Source organism: Pezoporus occidentalis, unplaced genomic scaffold, assembly GCF_034315485.1.
Source record: "Pezoporus occidentalis ecotype Australia unplaced genomic scaffold, CSIRO_AGI_Poc_V1 ctg93, whole genome shotgun sequence".
In the NCBI taxonomy this organism is placed as follows: Eukaryota; Metazoa; Chordata; class Aves; order Psittaciformes; family Psittacidae; genus Pezoporus; species Pezoporus occidentalis.
This window is the reverse complement of record NW_026916294.1, coordinates 4325166-4344056: the sequence shown is the minus strand read 5'-3', so window position 1 is coordinate 4344056 and position 18891 is coordinate 4325166. Positions and strand designations below refer to the sequence as shown.

General features: G+C 38.5%; 1 protein-coding gene across 9 annotated transcripts in view; it reads left to right on the top strand.

Moving 5' to 3' along the window:
• The window catches only part of CDC42BPA (CDC42 binding protein kinase alpha), a 180000-nt gene that overhangs the window by 142057 nt on the left and 19052 nt on the right, over positions 1 to 18891 (top strand). For 6 of the 9 annotated variants that reach the window (XM_062605756.1, XM_062605753.1, XM_062605751.1 and 3 more), the window contains 13 exons: positions 657 to 695; positions 3751 to 3870; positions 4524 to 4604; positions 6635 to 6740; positions 7479 to 7615; positions 8380 to 8519; positions 9356 to 9437; positions 10547 to 10763; positions 11484 to 11546; positions 12473 to 13066; positions 14962 to 15059; positions 16654 to 16738; positions 18549 to 18672. In XM_062605756.1, the coding sequence (XP_062461740.1) occupies positions 657 to 695; positions 3751 to 3870; positions 4524 to 4604; positions 6635 to 6740; positions 7479 to 7615; positions 8380 to 8519; positions 9356 to 9437; positions 10547 to 10763; positions 11484 to 11546; positions 12473 to 13066; positions 14962 to 15059; positions 16654 to 16738; positions 18549 to 18672 (1886 nt within the window). The remainder of the gene's footprint in view (positions 1 to 656; positions 696 to 3750; positions 3871 to 4523; positions 4605 to 6634; positions 6741 to 7478; positions 7616 to 8379; positions 8520 to 9355; positions 9438 to 10546; positions 10764 to 11483; positions 11547 to 12472; positions 13067 to 14961; positions 15060 to 16653; positions 16739 to 18548; positions 18673 to 18891) is intronic. The other 3 variants (XM_062605752.1, XM_062605759.1, XM_062605760.1) reach the window with 2 other exon arrangements.

Below are 18891 nucleotides of genomic sequence, written 5' to 3'. Positions count from 1 at the left end.
AAGATGAATTTGGACTTAATAAAATGGGATCCCATTTTTCCTTGGCAAAATTATTTTCCCCACTTGCTAGATGATACTATTTTTCCCCTGTTATCAACCCATTACAAACTAAAAACACATGTCTTAAATCCTCCTCCAGGTTCTCCTCACATGCAGTCCCCATGGGCTTGGGCTAGATGAAACAAATCTGAACTTTGTAAATAAGCACAGAATAAATCATGTTCTGAATTCTCATTATTAAACAGAATAAGCCATGGTGTTCTGTGGTGAGAGCCCTGACTCTACCTGCACATTTGTAATTAAGTTTAGAATAATTCTGGTTCTTGGTGATACTTTCAATTGGGTATATTGTGCCTCCAAAAGATAGCTTTATTCACCCTGTTCACAGTACAGAGATGCTATTATTTGATATTATTAGTCTAATGTATCTGCAGTTGTCCAGTGCAAAACTACACTTTAAAACAAATGTTCCTTTCTTTTTTCGGATGTGTTTTCCCACTTGTTGCCCCAGAACATCTTGTTTTCAGAACCCTTGTAAAAATGAACATGTCTGTGTGTGTCTAAGCACTACTTCTGGAGATGTAGAGTGACCAATTCTGAGCTGATGTATGTGTCACTGTTTGGTTTTGTAACATATTCTCCTCTCTTTGTTAAAGCGCTCTCCTTCCTGTACTCCAGCTAACAAAGGCAGACGTGTAAGAGGCTGTCCTACTCTATGTGGCCCTTTATTTTTTGCCTGTTGTGTACATGCCTTTGTTTAATGTGTGGATTGTGTACTTCCCTCACTGCATGTCTTGTGCTGCTGCTACTGTTTGCTGCTGCTGCTGTGCTTTTTGTTGTTTTACAGCTGTGGGCTAAAAGCTTTTGGAGTATTTAATTTGGGAATCCTATAAGCAGAATATCGCAGTAACTGGAGAAGATGATTTAGTACATTCTTATTTCAGTATCAAAATTGTTTATGAAAGCTGATCAGGTAGATGCAGGTTGGACAGGTGAGTCAGTGTCAAATGAGGACCTGTTTGTTTCCTTGCCCTTAGCAGAGGGCAGGTGTTGAGTTATAGGTATTGCCTGTAGAAGGTAGAAATCTGGCATTTGGCATGTCATAGCAAAGGATAGAAAATCCCACAGTACAGAGATAAATATAAATAGGAAGTGGGGAACTGAGCAAATTGGAGGATGAAGGATGGCAGGAAGAATTCATACAAGGAAAACAGCTGTGAAGCTGGAAAGCTCTGTGATGTTTCAAAAATCAAGGTGGATTGTTAAGCGTGGTGTTATCAAAGCTTTGTCAGACTGAATTCGTACCAGGTATGCTCTGTTTTAAACTCGTACTGCCACTTCTGTGTGTTTTAGACATGTATGATGATAGGAATAGAGAAGCATAAAAGTGTTTCTATTGAAGATTCAATAAATAAGCAATAATGCCCAACAGCTCTAATAAGGACCAGTTCAACACATACCACTCAGTGTCTCAGGCAACAAACTTAGAGTAACTGCTTCATTTTGTCAGCTGTGGCTCCCATTCTGAAGCTTGTCTCTCCTCAAGATGTGTTTGTACACCATCCGGCTTTGTCTCAGACCTATACAGGTGATGCTGTGGAAGCTCACAGGGCTATTACAGTTTGGTAGGAAATACTGAAGTACGCTTTTGATAATCCAGTGAATTAGTTTAAAACTAATTTTAATGGTGTTAATACAGTCCATGTAAGATTTTAGCCATACTTGAGGCAGGTTTTATATGAAGTTCTTCTCATTAAAGCAAGGAACCAGGAAATTACTGCAGCAGCACAGCTTAAGGCCCTGTTTCTGCAGTAAAGGTGGTGATTAAAATCCCTTCAAATTCTGTAATGGTAGATCAGGTTTGGTATGTTTCACGGGCTTTTTATGTTCATAACTAAAGTAAAAAGACGTTTGTTACTGGTTCAGCAGTTGTCTTTAACCACAAAGGCTTTGTAGCACATTCCAGAAGAGTTCTGTCATTTCTATCATGCTTGTATTAAATTTTTTAAGAGACACCATGAAAATTCTTTGGTATGCAGATGCTGCTTTGAAAGGGAAAGCCTTTGGAGTATGTGGAAACATTTATGCGATGATAGATTGCACCTCTGAGTTTAACTTGCAGAAGAAAAGGAATGTCTGTTTCTTGCTATGAGAAATTTGCCTGTAGTTACTCATTGGGCTTATTTTTTAATAACACTGTTAAGGCAAATTATTGGAGGTTGAACAGTCCTTGGACTCCCAAGTTATCAGATGTTTAGACTTGATTAAAAAAAGCTTTAAAGTAATTGGAACAATGTTATGTGTCTGGGGATTTACTGCTTAAAGACATCAGTGTTTCTAACACTGGATAAAGCTTGCAATTACTGTTTGCTTCTGATAAACCTGAGCACAGAATCGTTGCTTTACTGCTAGTTCTTACCTCAATGCTTGAAACACATCATCTATGTGTAGAAAACAGGTGTATCCCAGGGTGAGAATTTCCTGGTTTCTTTACAGAAATACTTCCAGGCATCTTAATATGCCTGAGTTGATTAAGCTGGTGAGCATTCTCCACCGGATCATTCTTTTGAAGGCTGTGATAAAAATAGAAGCCATCAAACTTAACTCACTCCTATTTTAATAATATGACTATTAATGATAATAGAAAAAACCAGCAACTGCACCTGTTAACTACCATGACTGAGTTTCTGGAGAACAGGGCTGTATATGCATGTGTAAGATTGGCTTGGCAATTTATTTTATTCCCCCAAAGCAGTAAAGTTTGTGGAATCTTTAGTATGATGGCAATGGCAAATGAGATAAAAAAACCCAACAAAACCCCAAAATACTGTAATGTTCAAATGCTTTCTGTAAATGTTGCTGCATATTTTAGCTGGTGTGCAAGCCTGCCGAGTCCTTAGCCATGGGGAGCTGATGGTAGCATTACTTCAGAAAAGCCATGCATACAGTGGAGCCTTCAGTAAGCCTCATGCTTTTATTGTTAGTGGAGAAAAGCATCCTCGTCTCATTACACTTTATTTTAAAATATATCGATCTACAAAACTTTGATGGGGAGATGCCTTATTTTCAAGGAAGAACTTTGCATTCTCTGACTTTCCAATTGCACTGACAAAAGCTGACTTGTTATCCAAGATACCTGGTTGTACCTATCTGCGTTCTTGTTCAGTGAAGCTCTGTGTTGGGCTTAGTTTCATTGTATATCGAGGACTAGGAAAATATTCCCCTGAAGAAGCTGTATTCCTGGTAAGGATGTCTTTGTAGTTCAAGTGGGGAACAAAAACCCCCTTGATTCTCCACAAATATAATTAACACTAACCTCAGGAAATGGGTTGTATGCTCTGCCTTTTCTCCTTATTTTCTTCTAAACGTGCTTGCAGTGATTTACATGGGCAATATGGGCATTCACTTCTAAAAAAATCTCTACCACCAGTGGAGAAACCCCAGTAGTGTTTAGAAAATACCTATTTAAAATGCTGAATTGGGTATTTCTTGGGCCCCTGCACTAGCAGCTGTTATGCATGTGCTCACCTCTTAGCAGAAGCCTTGGTGTTCTCATATTCAATAATTTCCGTTGCATTTCTGTCCTTTAATTAGGAAGTTGCTTAAAACTGACTTTTTATTCTCCCAGTTCTCTCTTAGGAATTCTACTGCTCCCATATCTTGTTTTGGTAAGAGTTGAGAATTCTTTTTTTAATGATGTCTTTGATTTATTTTTTTGGTTGTTGTTTTTCTCTCAACTTGTTCTCCTAGATTGACTCAGTTGAGAATTTTACGTTGTCGAATACTCCGTCACGGGATGAAGATAGCAAGTCTCACCTTCATTCAAGATCAAGGTCTCCTTCTACAGCTAGTGAGATTGAACCAATTGAGGTACCTCAGACTTGACAAAGTTTTGTCTTGCTTTTTGTTTTTTAGGAATACTAGTTTCACTCATACAAAAATTGCCACTGCAGATCCTTTTGTTTAGAATGAAGCTCACTCCTTTTCAGCAAGACTATTTAGTAATAGCCTTGTAATAGTCTTCTGCACTAGTAGTGAACTGTATTTTGGGGAATGTGGCATTTCACATTCACGTATAGCTGATTGGTTAGGGATGGGAACTGTGTTGTATCAGTTATCAGATACAGTCTCTCTTCATAACATATCCTCAGTCATGAATAATGAAGAAATGTTGTCACAAAGATAATGTTACACTGTAGTTTGTAAGAGAAGACTTTGGAGTCCTGCTGAAAGTCTTGTCAATACAAAATGTTAGCCAGCTCTGCAACTATCATAATGTATCCCCTTTCACTATTAAGAAATTTAACTCCGTGATTATTTTGCATTATAAAACATTCAGTCAAACGTTTAAGGTAAAATTATTTTTGACATTTAGGAGATGAATCTTACATGTCATTTTTCTGAGCCCTTTCCTACGTTTGGGGATGGGGTGGGTGGAATATTGTAGTGTTTTTACTTTATTCAAGCTACCCTTAATAGTGTGTACTTGATAATCTTACTGATCCTTTGGGGACTGTGTTCAGGTTACAGATCATCCTCCCCGTTCAATTCACACACCAACCATGAGGACAGCATATATTGGATCGGGACTCTCTGCACCAAAGGTATTAAGTCAAGCGTTCACACTTCTTACAGTGTAAGGGGGAAAGCATCACTCCTGAGCAACAGCTTCAGAACTGTGTATCACAGTAATCTTAGCAGAACTGCCCGGAAGGGTTGCTTATGTGCAAGCTGGTTGCTTTCTAATATTTAAAACCCTCATTCTTACATTATGTGGTGTGACGAGTTGTACTAGGCATTCCCCTGTAGCAGCACACGGGGGCTTGATTATAGGAAAAACAGTAGTTTGGACATTAGAAAGAGATAAATGAACCAGAACACGAAGAAAGTAAAAGGAGACTTCATCGAAAACAAGTGTTTTCCTGCATGTGTCTGACCACCCTGCCTCTGTATTCTGCATACAATAAAATTGATATCACTGTGGGCCAGTCTCTGCTTAGGAGGTCTGTGTGCTAATTAAATGCTTATTTTTGAGCAAAGGCAAAGAGTAAGGCTATAAAATTAACCTCTAGATTTGCATTTTATAAGCAGTGTAGAGGGAGCGCTTCAGTGCTGGACTGGGAGAAGGAATTCCAGTTTTATTGTCTTCTGGCTTTTTACCGGCATAAATACTGATTTTTTTACATCAGTTGTTGAAATTATTTTGCTGTTGGCCAAATAAGCCAGTCAGTGTATGCTAATTCACAGTGAATTGTATATATTCAAGCAAGTGAGGAATAAGGCACAAGCTATTAAAGGAAAAAGTCTCTCATAAAAGTTTCAGAAGTGCCTCGATGGCTTAGGGATCTTCTTTAAATATGTATATATTTAAAATATATACATAAAAAATACAGATCTGTTTCTCTGCTTTAATAAATGGAGAAATAGCAAAAGACTTAATTTGTGTAAAGGAAAGCAGTCTGTTTTGTTGGCAGCATCTTAATAGATCAACTTAACTGATTTTGGTAATTTTACTTTGCACATTATTTAATGGTTGCAAATATTTTGCTCAGTAAATCATGATTGTCTTTCTAATTTATTACATTCCATAAAGAGCCTTCTTATTTTATGATTGCATCAGTTTTTAAAGCAAAGTATTGTTTCCCTGCAAGTTTCAAAACAAGACACCCATCTGCAGACAGAAAGTTTCCATTCTAACAGTAAAACTGTTATTAAATATGGATGAAGTCTGAGTCCTTAACTGTGACATCTTATGCTGTGAAAAGCAGGAAACTGAGTAAAATTTTAATATACCTACTCGTTAAAATAGTCTGCAAAGTTGTCTTATTTCAAATCACATTATTCAGGTTGTTTGAACAGCCTTTGTGTTCACCCTGGGCTGTATCCTTTCTCCACCTACCAGTTGTTACTTTCCTGGGTGTTATTTCTAGAACAGCCAAGCAGCTTCCTGGATTATATATAAGGTCTTTTTATGAATCATACTACCACATTACATAGTCATTTAGCCTTGGTATCATAGCATCAGCACTGCTATCCTTGTGGGGAGAGAGAGAATTAAAACACTCATGTAGTCTGTGTTCTCAAGAACTAAGAAGAAGCCCTTTCAAAATCAGCTTCACCTACACTCTTGCTTTTAAACTGGGTGTTCTGAAATTGCCTGTGCCTGACACCATAAAACTGAACTCTGTCATAGATTTCTGGTGTGCAAATTAAAGTATGATATTTTTCTTTGAACCAAGGCAACACTCCTTATAGAGGAACATTGAATTTGCAGTTTAGGGAAGGGTTTGACCTTGACTTGGCTGCGGGGTGCCCACCGAGAACATTACAAACACACCTTTAATTTTTAGAGTGTAATGGAATAATTCTGGCAACTTTCCTATCTGCAGTGGAAATGAACTCATGTTCTGAGGCAAGGTCCAGTTTCCACGGTTTCATTTACAGAGGATGGTTTAGATTATCAATAATGAGCACTGATAAGGAAGTTTTTTCAGTGTTAGGAGCACGGATCTCATTTCAGTAAACACAAATAAGCTCCCTTTTTAAATGCAGCTGTGCACCTATGTCTGTGAAAAAAATTACAGTTCTTCAGAAGCCTTACAGGCATTAACATCCTTGTCTGCTTGTTTTTCAGCCTAAAGCCCACCAGTTTGTAGTGAAATCATTTAATACACCAACAAAATGCAATCAGTGTACGTCTCTGATGGTTGGTTTAATACGACAGGGCTGTACCTGTGAAGGTAAGCACTTGTGAAAGCAGGAAGTGTGAACTGTAGTTCTTTCAGATGCAAATCGGACAGCAGATATTGTAGTCTTCTGTTTATATTTTGAATAACAAAGTATGTTACCATGCTTCAGTCTTTTGACAGTAGATGCCAAATGGTTTGAACATCTTAAGTAACAGATGACCCAGTTACCTGGGGGCATACTTATTCCAGTTGGGGTGGAAGAGCTTAGTTCAGTTTACAGAAAATAACAATGAACGGCCACAGTCAAGTATGCTGACAGCAGCTTTGCTTTCCGACTTGGTGGGGAACATGTAAGACAGCTTTCCCTTTCAGTACCAGTTTTGCTTCTTGCCAGGACTAATTTATACTGGGATTGTATGTAAAGAGAATGATACCTATCATTTTGAGGAGCTTCCATCTTTTTGCTTGCTAGCAAAGTTGAGCCGTGAGGAAATCATAGAGATTATCTCATGATGAACTTCTGAATAGGCTCTTTTTTACCTGGGTGAAACCAGACTCTGTCCATGTACCTCTGAAAATCAGAAAATCAGAATTTAGAGTAGATGAAAGCATGAACTGCTGCTGTGCACAAACTTCCATTTCTGTCTCGGCTTAGCAAAGTTCAGTGAAACCATTCAGTTGTTGGGCAAAAAAAGAGACCTTTCCTTTATAAATATCATCATTATCATAGCTTTTGAATTGCACAAGAAAGAACCATTAAATCTCTTTGTTTCTCCTCCTCTTCACAAGTATGTGGATTCTCTTGCCACGTGACCTGTGCAGACAAGGCTCCTGCAGTATGTCCAATCCCTCCCGACCAGACTAAAGGACCTTTGGGAATAGATCCACAGAAGGGCATAGGAACAGCTTATGAAGGACATGTCCGAGTAAGTATCAGGTAGCTACATTTGGGGCACTTACATTAAATTTGTTGTTTTCCAGACCTGCAATTAAACTCTTTATTGGAGCATTAGGGTGGAAATGGATTCAGTTATAATTTAACAGTTTGGAAACTAAGGCCTAAATTTTGACAAAGCAAGACTTAGCATCCTCTGTTGGCCATTGTGCTTTGAGTTGGTCTTGTTCAGTCCATCTCTAGAGACCAGACCATCTATGAGGCCCTGTGAGTTTTTGGGTCTTTCTGTTGCTGCTGGTACTGTCTAGAGTCATTGGTGTGAATACTTGTGTGTAAACACTATCAAATTATTAAACGTACTTTGGGCCATATTCCTGTTGACCAACTAGAGATGGGTTTCTTTGGATGGAGCCTTGGGTGGCAAGGTTTAGTGTGAGGTGTCCCTGCCTACGGCAGGGGGGTTGGAAGTAGACGATATTAAGGTCCTTTCCAACCCTAACTCTTCGATGATTCTATGATTCTGTGATTCTTTCTCTATATTGGTTAATTCATCTTTGAATCAGCTTGTGAATAAGAACAAAGAATCTGTAGTGCTATGGATTTTTAAAGTCATATTTTGTGGTGTCTGTGTGGCTGTGTTTGGTGCTGACTGCACCTCTGCTACAGGTTATGTTGCTTAACATTATCGCTGAATAAAAGCTTGTCAGCCTAGAAAAGAGAATTGATTTTTGTATTGTCTGATCTTTGATTGCATGCAAGCTTACAGAGAGTTGATGGGAATTTGTTTTGTTAAAGGTACCAAAACCAGCTGGAGTAAAGAAAGGCTGGCAAAGAGCGCTGGCAGTGATCTGTGATTTTAAACTCTTCCTCTACGATGTAGCAGAAGGAAAAGCAGCCCAGCCCAGCGTGGTAGTGAGTCAGGTCATAGACATGAGGTAAGCACTTTGGTGCTCAGTGTGAGCTTTTCAGAGGCACTGGGAGGGTTTTTTCCTGTTTTTTCTTTTTATGAAATCAGTAAGCAAGCTTCCAGGCTTTTATGAAACACTGTGATCCATGTTGAGAGCCTCTGATTTTCCAGAAAAAGGCATTATTAGCAGCTAGCCTGAACTTGTATGTTCGTATGTGGCAATTTAAACTTCCATTACCACATCATGTGCCAAAATGCATCTGTTCAGCTGTGTAGAAGATCTGCAATGAACAAAGAAGAAAAATACATTCTTTTGGGGTTGAATAGAGTTTTGGAAGACACATGGAATTTTGTTATAGTGTAAAACTAATACAAGTTTTGGTTCAGAAGGGCTAAATAGTTTGTTCCCTCTTCAGTATTACTGAAATACTTAACTTTTAACATAACAACTAAGCAAAGCTCATCTCTGAACTAGATGGGTTTATCCAGGGAGTGTCAAGCAGCTGTAGGTTATAGCTTCGAGTGAGTTTGTGTTTTTATGAAGCTTGGAGAGGGGCTCTTGGTCCAATAAGTTTCACTATTTATTGCTTTTTTAAGAGTTTTAATTTAAAGAGAGAAACCCCAGATTCTCTGAATAGATTCATCTCCATCAGCATTTACCAGGAATTAATTATGCAACATTGCATTTGTGAGTTTGATCTGCAGATAGAGAAGAAAGGATGATTTTTAAAACTAGATCTCAGGACTGTGTTGATGTGTCCTTCCCAAAACAAAGCTACTGGCACTATGGAAATAAAAGTGAAAACCAAACACACAGATTTTATTCTTTAACTCTTTTCCAATTGTGTTTGTGGTCTCCATAAGGGATGAAGAATTCTCAGTGAGTTCTGTCTTGGCCTCAGATGTCATCCACGCAAACAGAAAAGATATCCCCTGTATCTTTAGGGTAAGTATTACGTCTTGAACCTAGTAACCCAGCAGTACAGGGCTTCACAGTGTCATGTTAGAGTGTGCATCCACTGACAGCTCACTAGTGTTTTATTTTCTTCACAAGTTCTGGCTGGGTGGTATCCATGGCAGCAGCAGCAATACATAAGGGTCTGTACATAATATCATTTTTGTGCTAAAAATAGCACTGGCACATTTAGACAAGCTCTCATCTCCCCTTTACCTGGGTTCTATTTTTTTTTTTTGACCTTCACAGTAAGACATCCTTTTCTCACCCTCCTGTTAGTCATTTGGAATTCTTCTTGTTCTTCATGACCTTCTGCATGTTCATTTCCTAGAGTTGCCTCCTGCTTTACAATTTCATTTGTAAATGAAATTCTGAAGTCTTTGTTTTATGTATTTTCTTTGTATATATCCATTGGATCTCGAAAACTGCCATTCGTCAGGTAGTCAGTATAGAAATCTAGTGTAAAATGCTCATCAAGACTTATGTCTAATATCAGGTTTTTGCCATCATTGGCTTTTTCTAATATTACATTTACTAGGTATTCTAATGAAGCTTTGACCTCAATGAAGTACTTTCGGTGTCCTTATCAATTCCTCTATCATTTCTTTACTGCACCATTGTATTTCATTCTTGTTTTTCCAGCTTTCAAGCTGTCCATTACTCTGCCTGCTGAGTGAAGATAAACCTGCAAAAGAGGCTTTCGTTTTTATCTATAGTAGCTGTACCAAATAAATGAAAAGGATTGTAGACCATTCTTCCATAAAGACCATTCGTGCTGCATTAAATTATTAATGAAAACTGTTGGTCTTAAAGAATACTTTGTAAGAAATGCTTTTCATTATAAATTGCTTTGAGAAACAACTGACTACCTTATTTAGGGCAGACATTTCAGTACCTTTGCTGAGTTACATCTGCAGATTTTTCTGCTGTGGGTTCTTGATTGAGTATATTCTATTAACGAAGGCTACATTTTCTCATTCTTGGTTCAGACAGCTACTTACAAGGGTGCTTACAGGCATTTGATACCCTTGTAAAAATGATCATGAATTTATTTACTTCTTTTGCTTATGACTTAAAATGTGTATTTTAACATTTTCCAGGTTACAGCTTCCCAGCTCTCTGCATCCAGTAATAAGTGTTCAATCCTGATTCTAGCAGACGGTGAGAATGAGAAAAGCAAGTGGGTAGGAGTGCTGAATGAATTGCATAGGATCTTGAAGAAGAATAAACTCAAAGACCGTTCAGTCTATGTTCCCAAAGAAGCTTATGACAGCACCTTACCCCTCATCAAAACAACCCAGTCAGCAGCGATCATAGGTATGAAATGAATAAGAAAAATAGGTATGCTAAAAGCATGGGGGGGTTTATGCAAGAAACCCTCGTGTTAAATAGCATTATATACCGAATAGAGTAATACATGGTGGTTTTATCCCATATGGAAATGCATATGGGTTTGGGGGAAATGCAGTTCACTGTTCAGTACTTTTGTCAGATCTTTACGAATATTTCCCCCTATTCGCACTTATTCATAATTATGAATAATTTTGAGAATTGGACATTACTCTTCTGTTAGTCTATATACATAATTCCAGAACTGGGCAAAACTAGTACTATAGAATGGATATAAATCACTGACTTTACAAAATGTGCTTGTGGGACCAGGGAGAATACATAAAAACACAAAATCAAAGCATGAATTTAGTAATTTTAAATGCCACAGCATAAAATATCTTAAACTCTAGTTATTTAAGTAATTAGAATATCCTGTAGTTATTTCAAAGTCAGTATTACACTTAAATGCTCTGAATGGTTTGTTAAAAATGATATTTCTTGCTGTTACTTCTTTTAACAGGAAATTGAAAGACTGGGAGGTTACCAGTGTTTGGTATATAAATGTGTTGGGTTTAGCTTTATATTTGTTTATTTCAAGGTATTAAAAACATCTCTGTTAATAGGAATTTTGACTATTGCTGAACAAGTTTTGAAAAATAACTTTTTCTTTCTTTTTTTTTTTTTTTTATTCCCTGAATATCACAGACCATGAACGAATAGCTCTGGGGAATGAAGAAGGGTTGTTTGTTGTGCATGTCACCAAAGACGGTAAGAGATGAGGAACTGGTAATAAGTTCCCTAATTTAAATAATCACAAAGTGACTTTGTAATCCTTTTTTTCTCTATCAATGTCCTTCATTTTTCTTAATTTACTACATTATTGGCTGGACAAGCCCATGTGAGAGCTGATAATCATGAAGGGTGGTGTGTGTGCACTCTCTGGTTTGGGTATCCTTTCAGATGAGAAAGATCAAGCATCTGGAATGCAATTGAAGGTTTTATTCCCTTGTTTGAAGCAGGCTCAATACTGAATTCAGAGCAGGTTGCTCAGGAGTTTGTCCAGTTGGGTCTTGAAAATCCCCAAGGACAGAGGTTCCATAATCTCCCTGGGCTGCCTGTTGCAAATTATCCTCACAGTGAAGCATTTCCTTCATATTATGCAGTAGGAACCTCCCTCATTTCAATTTGTGACTCTTGTCTCCCCTTATCCTGCTGTGCACCTCACTAAGGAGCCTGACTTGGTCCTTCCTGTAACCTCCACTGTGGTATTGGAAATGAAAACTTTATTCAGTTCAGTATTGTAGAGAGATGTAATTACAGATGCCCAAGCTAATTCAACAAGCAAGATGTTTAACTGTACATTTTGGTTCTTTGAGAGTTTTCCTTTATTGAGTAGTTTGTGGCTATAAACTGGTTTATAAAATGTATAAAATGATACAGCAGTTGTTACTGCATTGAATCTTCTCTCTTCTTCTGATGGGGCAGAGCCAAAGGTCTGTCCAGCATTGCCACATCTGGTATTATTAAACTACACGTTTTGATTCTGTACTTTTTAGTATTGCAGGGAAGCAATAAAGGGGATTTCTTGGCTTTCCTTGGTAATATATCTTAACAAATATGTATGTTATGAACAATTCACACTTCAATATTATTTACTTGGATTTGGGGGGTTTGTTTTGGGGTTTCTTTTTCAGAGATCATCCGTGTTGGTGACAATAAGAAGGTTCATCAGATTGAGCTTATCCCAAGTGAACAGCTCATTGCAGTGATCTCAGGACGGAACCGTCACGTGCGCCTTTTCCCTATGGCTGCCCTGGATGGAAGGGAGACTGAGTTCTATAAGCTGGCAGAGACAAAAGGCTGTCAGTCAATAGTTTCTGGACATGTGCGCCACGGAGCTCTTACCTGCCTGTGTGTAGCTATGAAAAGGCAGGTCCTCTGTTATGAACTAAATCAGAGCAAGACACGCCACAAAAAGATCAAGGAGATCCAAGTCCAGGGCAATGTCCAGTGGATGTCAGTCTTCAGCGATCGTCTTTGTGTGGGCTACCAGTCCGGCTTCCTAAAATACCCCCTTCACGGAGAAGGCAGTCCATACAGTCTGCTCCATCCCGATGACCACACACTCTCATTTATCTCGCAGCAGCCAACTGATGCCATCTGTGCAGTCGAAATCTCAAATAAAGAGTACCTGCTGTGTTTTAGCAGCGTAGGGGTTTACGTTGACTGCCAGGGCCGAAGATCCAGACAACAAGAGTTGATGTGGCCTGCAACTCCATCTTCTTGCTGTAAGTTGCTCTGTGTGTCCCTGTATTTGCTGTTATTCATTGAAGTGATCACTGCTTTTATTAATATCCACAGGAAGTGAAACGCAAGGATAATTACCTGGCAGGTAAATGAATGGTCTCAGCATCTGTCAGCATGTTTAGTCTAGTCAGAGGGTTTTACCTGATGTCACTTATGCTAGGCTTGACAAAGCTGTCACTGACTTGTACTGCTGGAACATGAAGAGGAATCAGGATTTCTAAATCTGATGTCCGCTTTGTAAACACATGGCCTCAGGTCCTACAGAGGCTAATGGGAACTATGCATTCACTACTGCTGATACAGATAGGACTGTTGTTATTTAAAGTCTTAAAATTCAGCTGTACTTTGGCTCAGCATTGTGATTCAACCTTCCGTGATGCCCAGTTGTCAGGATCTGGTAGTTTGACTTGCCTTTCTTTAATGGTGCTTGTTTCCTATTTAATGGGTTTGGGTTTTTTTAACTTTTCTTTCCTTATTCTGTCATTCTCTCTTCCTTGGCAGTTTCATGGACACTTCTCATTCATCTCCTCTCTTTGCTCTTTAAAAAAAAAAAAGATTTTTAAATTCCCCGTCTGTTTCCCTCTTCCCTTCTAAAATACAATGTATGGCAGGCAGCATAGATAATGTATTTCGTAACCTTAAGGGAAATACTATAATTTTTCAAGATTTATGTTTCCAGCAAGAACTGTAAAACATTTATTGCACATTTTTTGAAAGCTGGGGCTTTGTCAGTTGCAGGGAGGAAAAACCCTGCAATGCCTGTCATCTTTTTGATGTCTTTCTGAATGCAGATAAAGATTAGCCACATTTGTCCTCAAAGTATTTGTGCACGAGCCCAGTCTTAGGTTGATTTTTAGCACGGTCTACCGTTGTACCTGTGAGAGCAGTACAGTCACTCTGAAGCTGAGAGGAATGTTTCACCTTGCTTGAGTGAAGCCCCTTCTGAATGTGGAATGAGCAACTTCCACAGGCTCTACCTCACTTCTGGGTTTCCAGCAAGAGTGTAATAATTATACAGGACTCAGAGAATGGATGCATTGAAACATTTTGTGATCAGTTGAAAATCAGGCACTTTCATGTGTAGTTCTTCTGTATTGGTCATTGATATTTGTGAAAGATTTTTGATTGCCTTAAATGAAGTGATTTGATGTTAGTGCAGTTCAGAATGGAGGTATATTTTGTAGCAAAACCTGTTACATTGAAGCACAAATTGGATGATCTTGCTAGTCTTGGCAGGCCATGGCAGTCTTGTTGCTGACATGGAAATACTGAATTCTGCCTTAGAAGTGGTCCCAGTGGAACGAATTTAATCCTGGGGAAATGTGCCAGATCAGCAGCACGAGAATTCTCTTTACAATCCAGAAAATAAGAGAATTAAAGCTAAAAGGAAGCATAAAGATTTTTATGACTGTGTCACAGTGCTTAGATCCAGCTGATGTTCATTTAGTACCTGGTCCAAAAACTAAGAGCTCAGTTCGTTCAAATGACAGTTATTAACTAATGAGAGTGTATTTTCCTACCAGATAATTTACAAAATATGAGCTCTTAAAAATAGGGGTTTTAGAAGAACAAAAAAACCCTTTGAAACCACATCAGTGTTTGGCAGAGTAAACTGTAATCCCTTGTAGTTCAAAAAGTAGTTTGGTTCTGCAAAGTTAAAAGAAAAGCCATGGAGGTTTTAAGTTTTTTGGTAGTGCTGGATTGTCTTCAGGATAAATTTCTTGGCAATTTTGAGTTAAAACATATTTTGCAAATACTGTTGTTGCGTTGTGGGGTGTCGGGTTGTTTTCCATAAATATGATTAAACCATAAGCAATTGTATATTTTGAGCCCTGTCTAAAAGCACATCACACTATACCTGATCATCCTCTCTCAGGTTACAATGCACCATACCTCTCTGTGTACAGTGAAAATGCAATTGATATCTTCGATGTGAACTCCATGGAGTGGATTCAGACTATTCCTCTCAAAAAGGTAACTTGCTGTTTCGGTATCAGTTAAAGAACATATCTAGACTCAATCTTGCTTTGCTGCAGTCATACCAGGATTTTTAAGCACATTGAAGCTATCATTATAACTGCTTATCAAAACACAATTGAACTAGAAAAGCTATTGCAAGGAAACTAGGGCTTTTTGGTCAAAATGTAAGATGCCAAATGTGTGTTGCATGTGGTTTTGCTTTCTTAGGTGGATGATCAATCTGGAGCATGTAAAGCATGTAAAGACTTACTGTAGGGATCAGGTTTCTGGTATTAATTGCGTATGACTCCATTGGGCCTGATTGCATATATGTTATTGCCAGAAGATGGCGGATGTTATCATAATTAAACCTGCCTTCAGAAAGCTGCGTTCTGGTTCTTGAGAACATTGTGGACAAAGTTAGAACACTTTGCTTCAACCAGAACAAATATTAAAACCCAGGATGATGTCAGGTTTGGATCGCTTATCAAAAGACAGAAGTTTTTGAAAGCTGACACTTCTTGGTATTTGGGAGGTGTTTGCTCAGCTGTGTTTGGAAAGTCAAAAGAAAGATGTTGTTTTCCCCATAGTTTGGACTGACTTGAACTTTGTATTTTTGTCAACTTAATTCCTTGACTGGCATTCCAGTGACACAGAACCACAAGAAATTGCCCTTGTGATCTTGTGTAAGTCATTCAGTCTCTCTGCATATCAATTTCCCACATGTCAGATGCAGACCAGGATATTACAACAATGCTGTAAGGATAAATAATGCCAAGATCGAGGTGCTCAGCTATTTACCATCTTCAGGAGAGAAGAATATGGCCTTTTACAGATTTCCTCTACTCCTTCTGATCTTCAGATGTTGAGTTAAGCAGTTAGAGTGGTTTTTCTTCCCCCCCCAGATCATAGTATGATTTAGTATATTGATTAATATTTGTCTCAAGACTGCCCATTTAATAAATGAAGCTACTTTCTACAAACAGGAATTGCTACATCTAGGAGACTGAAAACCGGCCGTTTATTATGATGAGTTTGTTTCTAACACAATTTGCAGATTCAGTGGAGTGCTTCTTTCAATTTTAAGTTAGAAATCACAAATACCAATAGGCTTTAGCAATCTGTATTTACCTCTCTCAAGTTGCAAAGAAACTGATATGCTACTAACACAAAATAAAAGTGCAGCTTATTGCTTTGTGCATCTAGTAGACAAAATTGAACTACTATAAGAAGTAGACAGAATTTAGAGAGGAATGGTGTTAAGCCCATGTCTTTAGGATATTAGGCAGCTCCTTCTGTACTTGATCTCCAAACAGAAGTTTAAAATCTAAAACTGTTTTTAACTCTGTTGCATGGCTTTAATGACTCAAAATTGCTAATCTAGAGAGCAGGCACGTGTCACTGGAGATAGGAGACCCTGTTCCCTTCAGCCTGCAGTTCTGTGGAGCAGGCTTTGCTCTGGCCAGTTACACTGTCCTGCCCTCTTGCTGGCTTTGTAACAGTGCTCCTTTAACAGGGTTTATAATGGTACCTTGGAGCTTTCAGAGTAAGATGCACTATATATATGTGAGTTATTACTATTACAAGGGCTGGTTTTTCCTTGTTTCAGGTACGACCCTTGAATACAGAAGGATCACTAAACCTTTTAGGCCTGGAGACAGTTAGATTAATTTATTTCAAAAACAAAATGGCAGGTAAGTAAAGACAAGCCAATTTTTATCATGTGAATTTCTGCTTAGAGCATTTTCCTTTGGCCTGGGTCTGTGTATTATAGAAAGTGATCTCTCAAACATATGTTATGTTTGGAGAGAGCCAAAGCTTACAGATTCCACAGTGATGTCTGCTAGGCAGCTACTCTGAACTCTTGTTTCCCTTTTGAATATTCAGTGAAGACTAGAAATAGAAAACAGAATGACTAAATGCTCCCTTCAGATCTGTGATCACCTACCAGAATACTATCTGAAAATGCCTGCACAACTGAAGACTTTAATAGCGATCTTGGCAGTACTAGATTAAAATTGGTATTATACTAAACAAACCTTGCCCAAGGATCAGAAAGTGATATAATATTATGTATTCATAACTTATTATTAGGGCCACATATGATTATGTGCCAGAGTTTTAGCTTCAGAACTCTGTTTTTCTTATGTGTCCTCTTGACCTTTTTCCTTTTTACAGCTCATTTTATAACCATACTGAGTAATTTCCTTCATTTTCTGTTTAATCTGTTAGATAGAGAGGGGATGTGCTTTAACAGTCAAAAGCTATAATTCTTTTTAGCAACTATTCTGAAAACAGTGGAAACAAAGCTCCAGAAACACATAGTGCTGTTGGCAGTGTTTCAGCGTTTATTTAAATTGCTAGCAGATTAGTACAAAAGGAATGACTGTGGGAGAGAAGAGCAATATGGGCAAAGTACATATAAAGAATTTTCAAGTCTAATAAAGACTGGGCATTAAAAGCAGAGCAGAAGAGGGGGAAAAATGGAAAGCCTAGGATCAGAAGTAAGGCTAGTGCTTTGCTCCTGTACGCTTCTCACCGTCTTTCAGAAGAGGCTGCCAAACAGTAAAAGTATTCTCCAGGTGTATCTCTGTAAGTGTGAAGTTTTGTTCCTGAAGGTACTTACCCAGTAGAGCCCACACTTCATGAAATCTCCACTTGATCTTAACGAAAGAAAAGCTTTCAGCTCCATGCAAAAACTGTCTTGGCAGTGAGCAGTACATGTTAGGATGTTCAAGCTTATTAAGCGTAACTTTAGTCTCCATATATATATATGTATAAACAAACAAGACAGAGCAGTTGCAGCATTCATTCAGTGCAGCACTCCTGTTGTATGATCATCACTGCTATACACTTCATGTCTTATTATAATAAAGACACCTTGGCCAGACACACACATGTGGAAGAAATCTTCCTTTTTCCCACAGTTGCACCAAAACACATCATTGTTCAAACATTTCAGAAGGTTTAGTCTCTTTGGAGGAGAGAAGGAATGAAAAAGAATCTTCAGTTCCAGACGTCTGGCAGAACAAGAGGCTGTTCTAGTGATTTTCAGTGAGAACTGCCAAAGAAAGTTCGAGATAGAGGACTGAGATCCTTTCCTGCCCACCTAATTGTTGTGTTTGAAAAAATCAGTCAGTGGTAGTTTGAGAACACGGTTGTGGCAGCTTGTGTGGGAGGAAGGGTTAAGTCTGTTGCTGTAAAACAGGGTAGGTAATGACCAAGAAAATCCATAAACCAAGGAGCATTTGTTCAGGTTTCATGGGAAATAGGTGATGTCCAACACTAGTAAGAGCAGAAGGAGAAAATGTCTTTGAATTCAAATTCCATGAATTTGAATTGTCCCACTGCATTGTGTTTGGATCAAGCCAGGTTGGACAGGGCTTTGAACAACCTGCTGTAGTGGAAGGTGTCACTGCCCATGGCAGTGTGTTGGAACTAGATGATATTTAAAGTCCTTCCAACCCAAACCGTTCTATGATCATCATGTATATATTATTTCAGAGGGTGATGAACTGGTAGTTCCTGAGACATCAGATAACAGCAGGAAGCAAATGGTCCGAAACATCAACAACAAGCGCCGCTATTCATTCAGAGTACCAGAGGAGGAGAGGATGCAGCAGAGGAGGTCGGTATTCAACATGTACCTGTGTTCTGTACATGCCTGTAGGCCCTGAAGAACGGTGACTGATGCCAATGTGGTACTTCATTTGTTGCTTCAAATGTTTCTGTCTCTTCACTACCGTGTTAATCCTCAATGTTTAATTTGTGTTAATACCAATTTGGATGTGGATATGCACTGGATACATAAATATTCATTAGCTCAAATTAATTATGTGAAACAGCT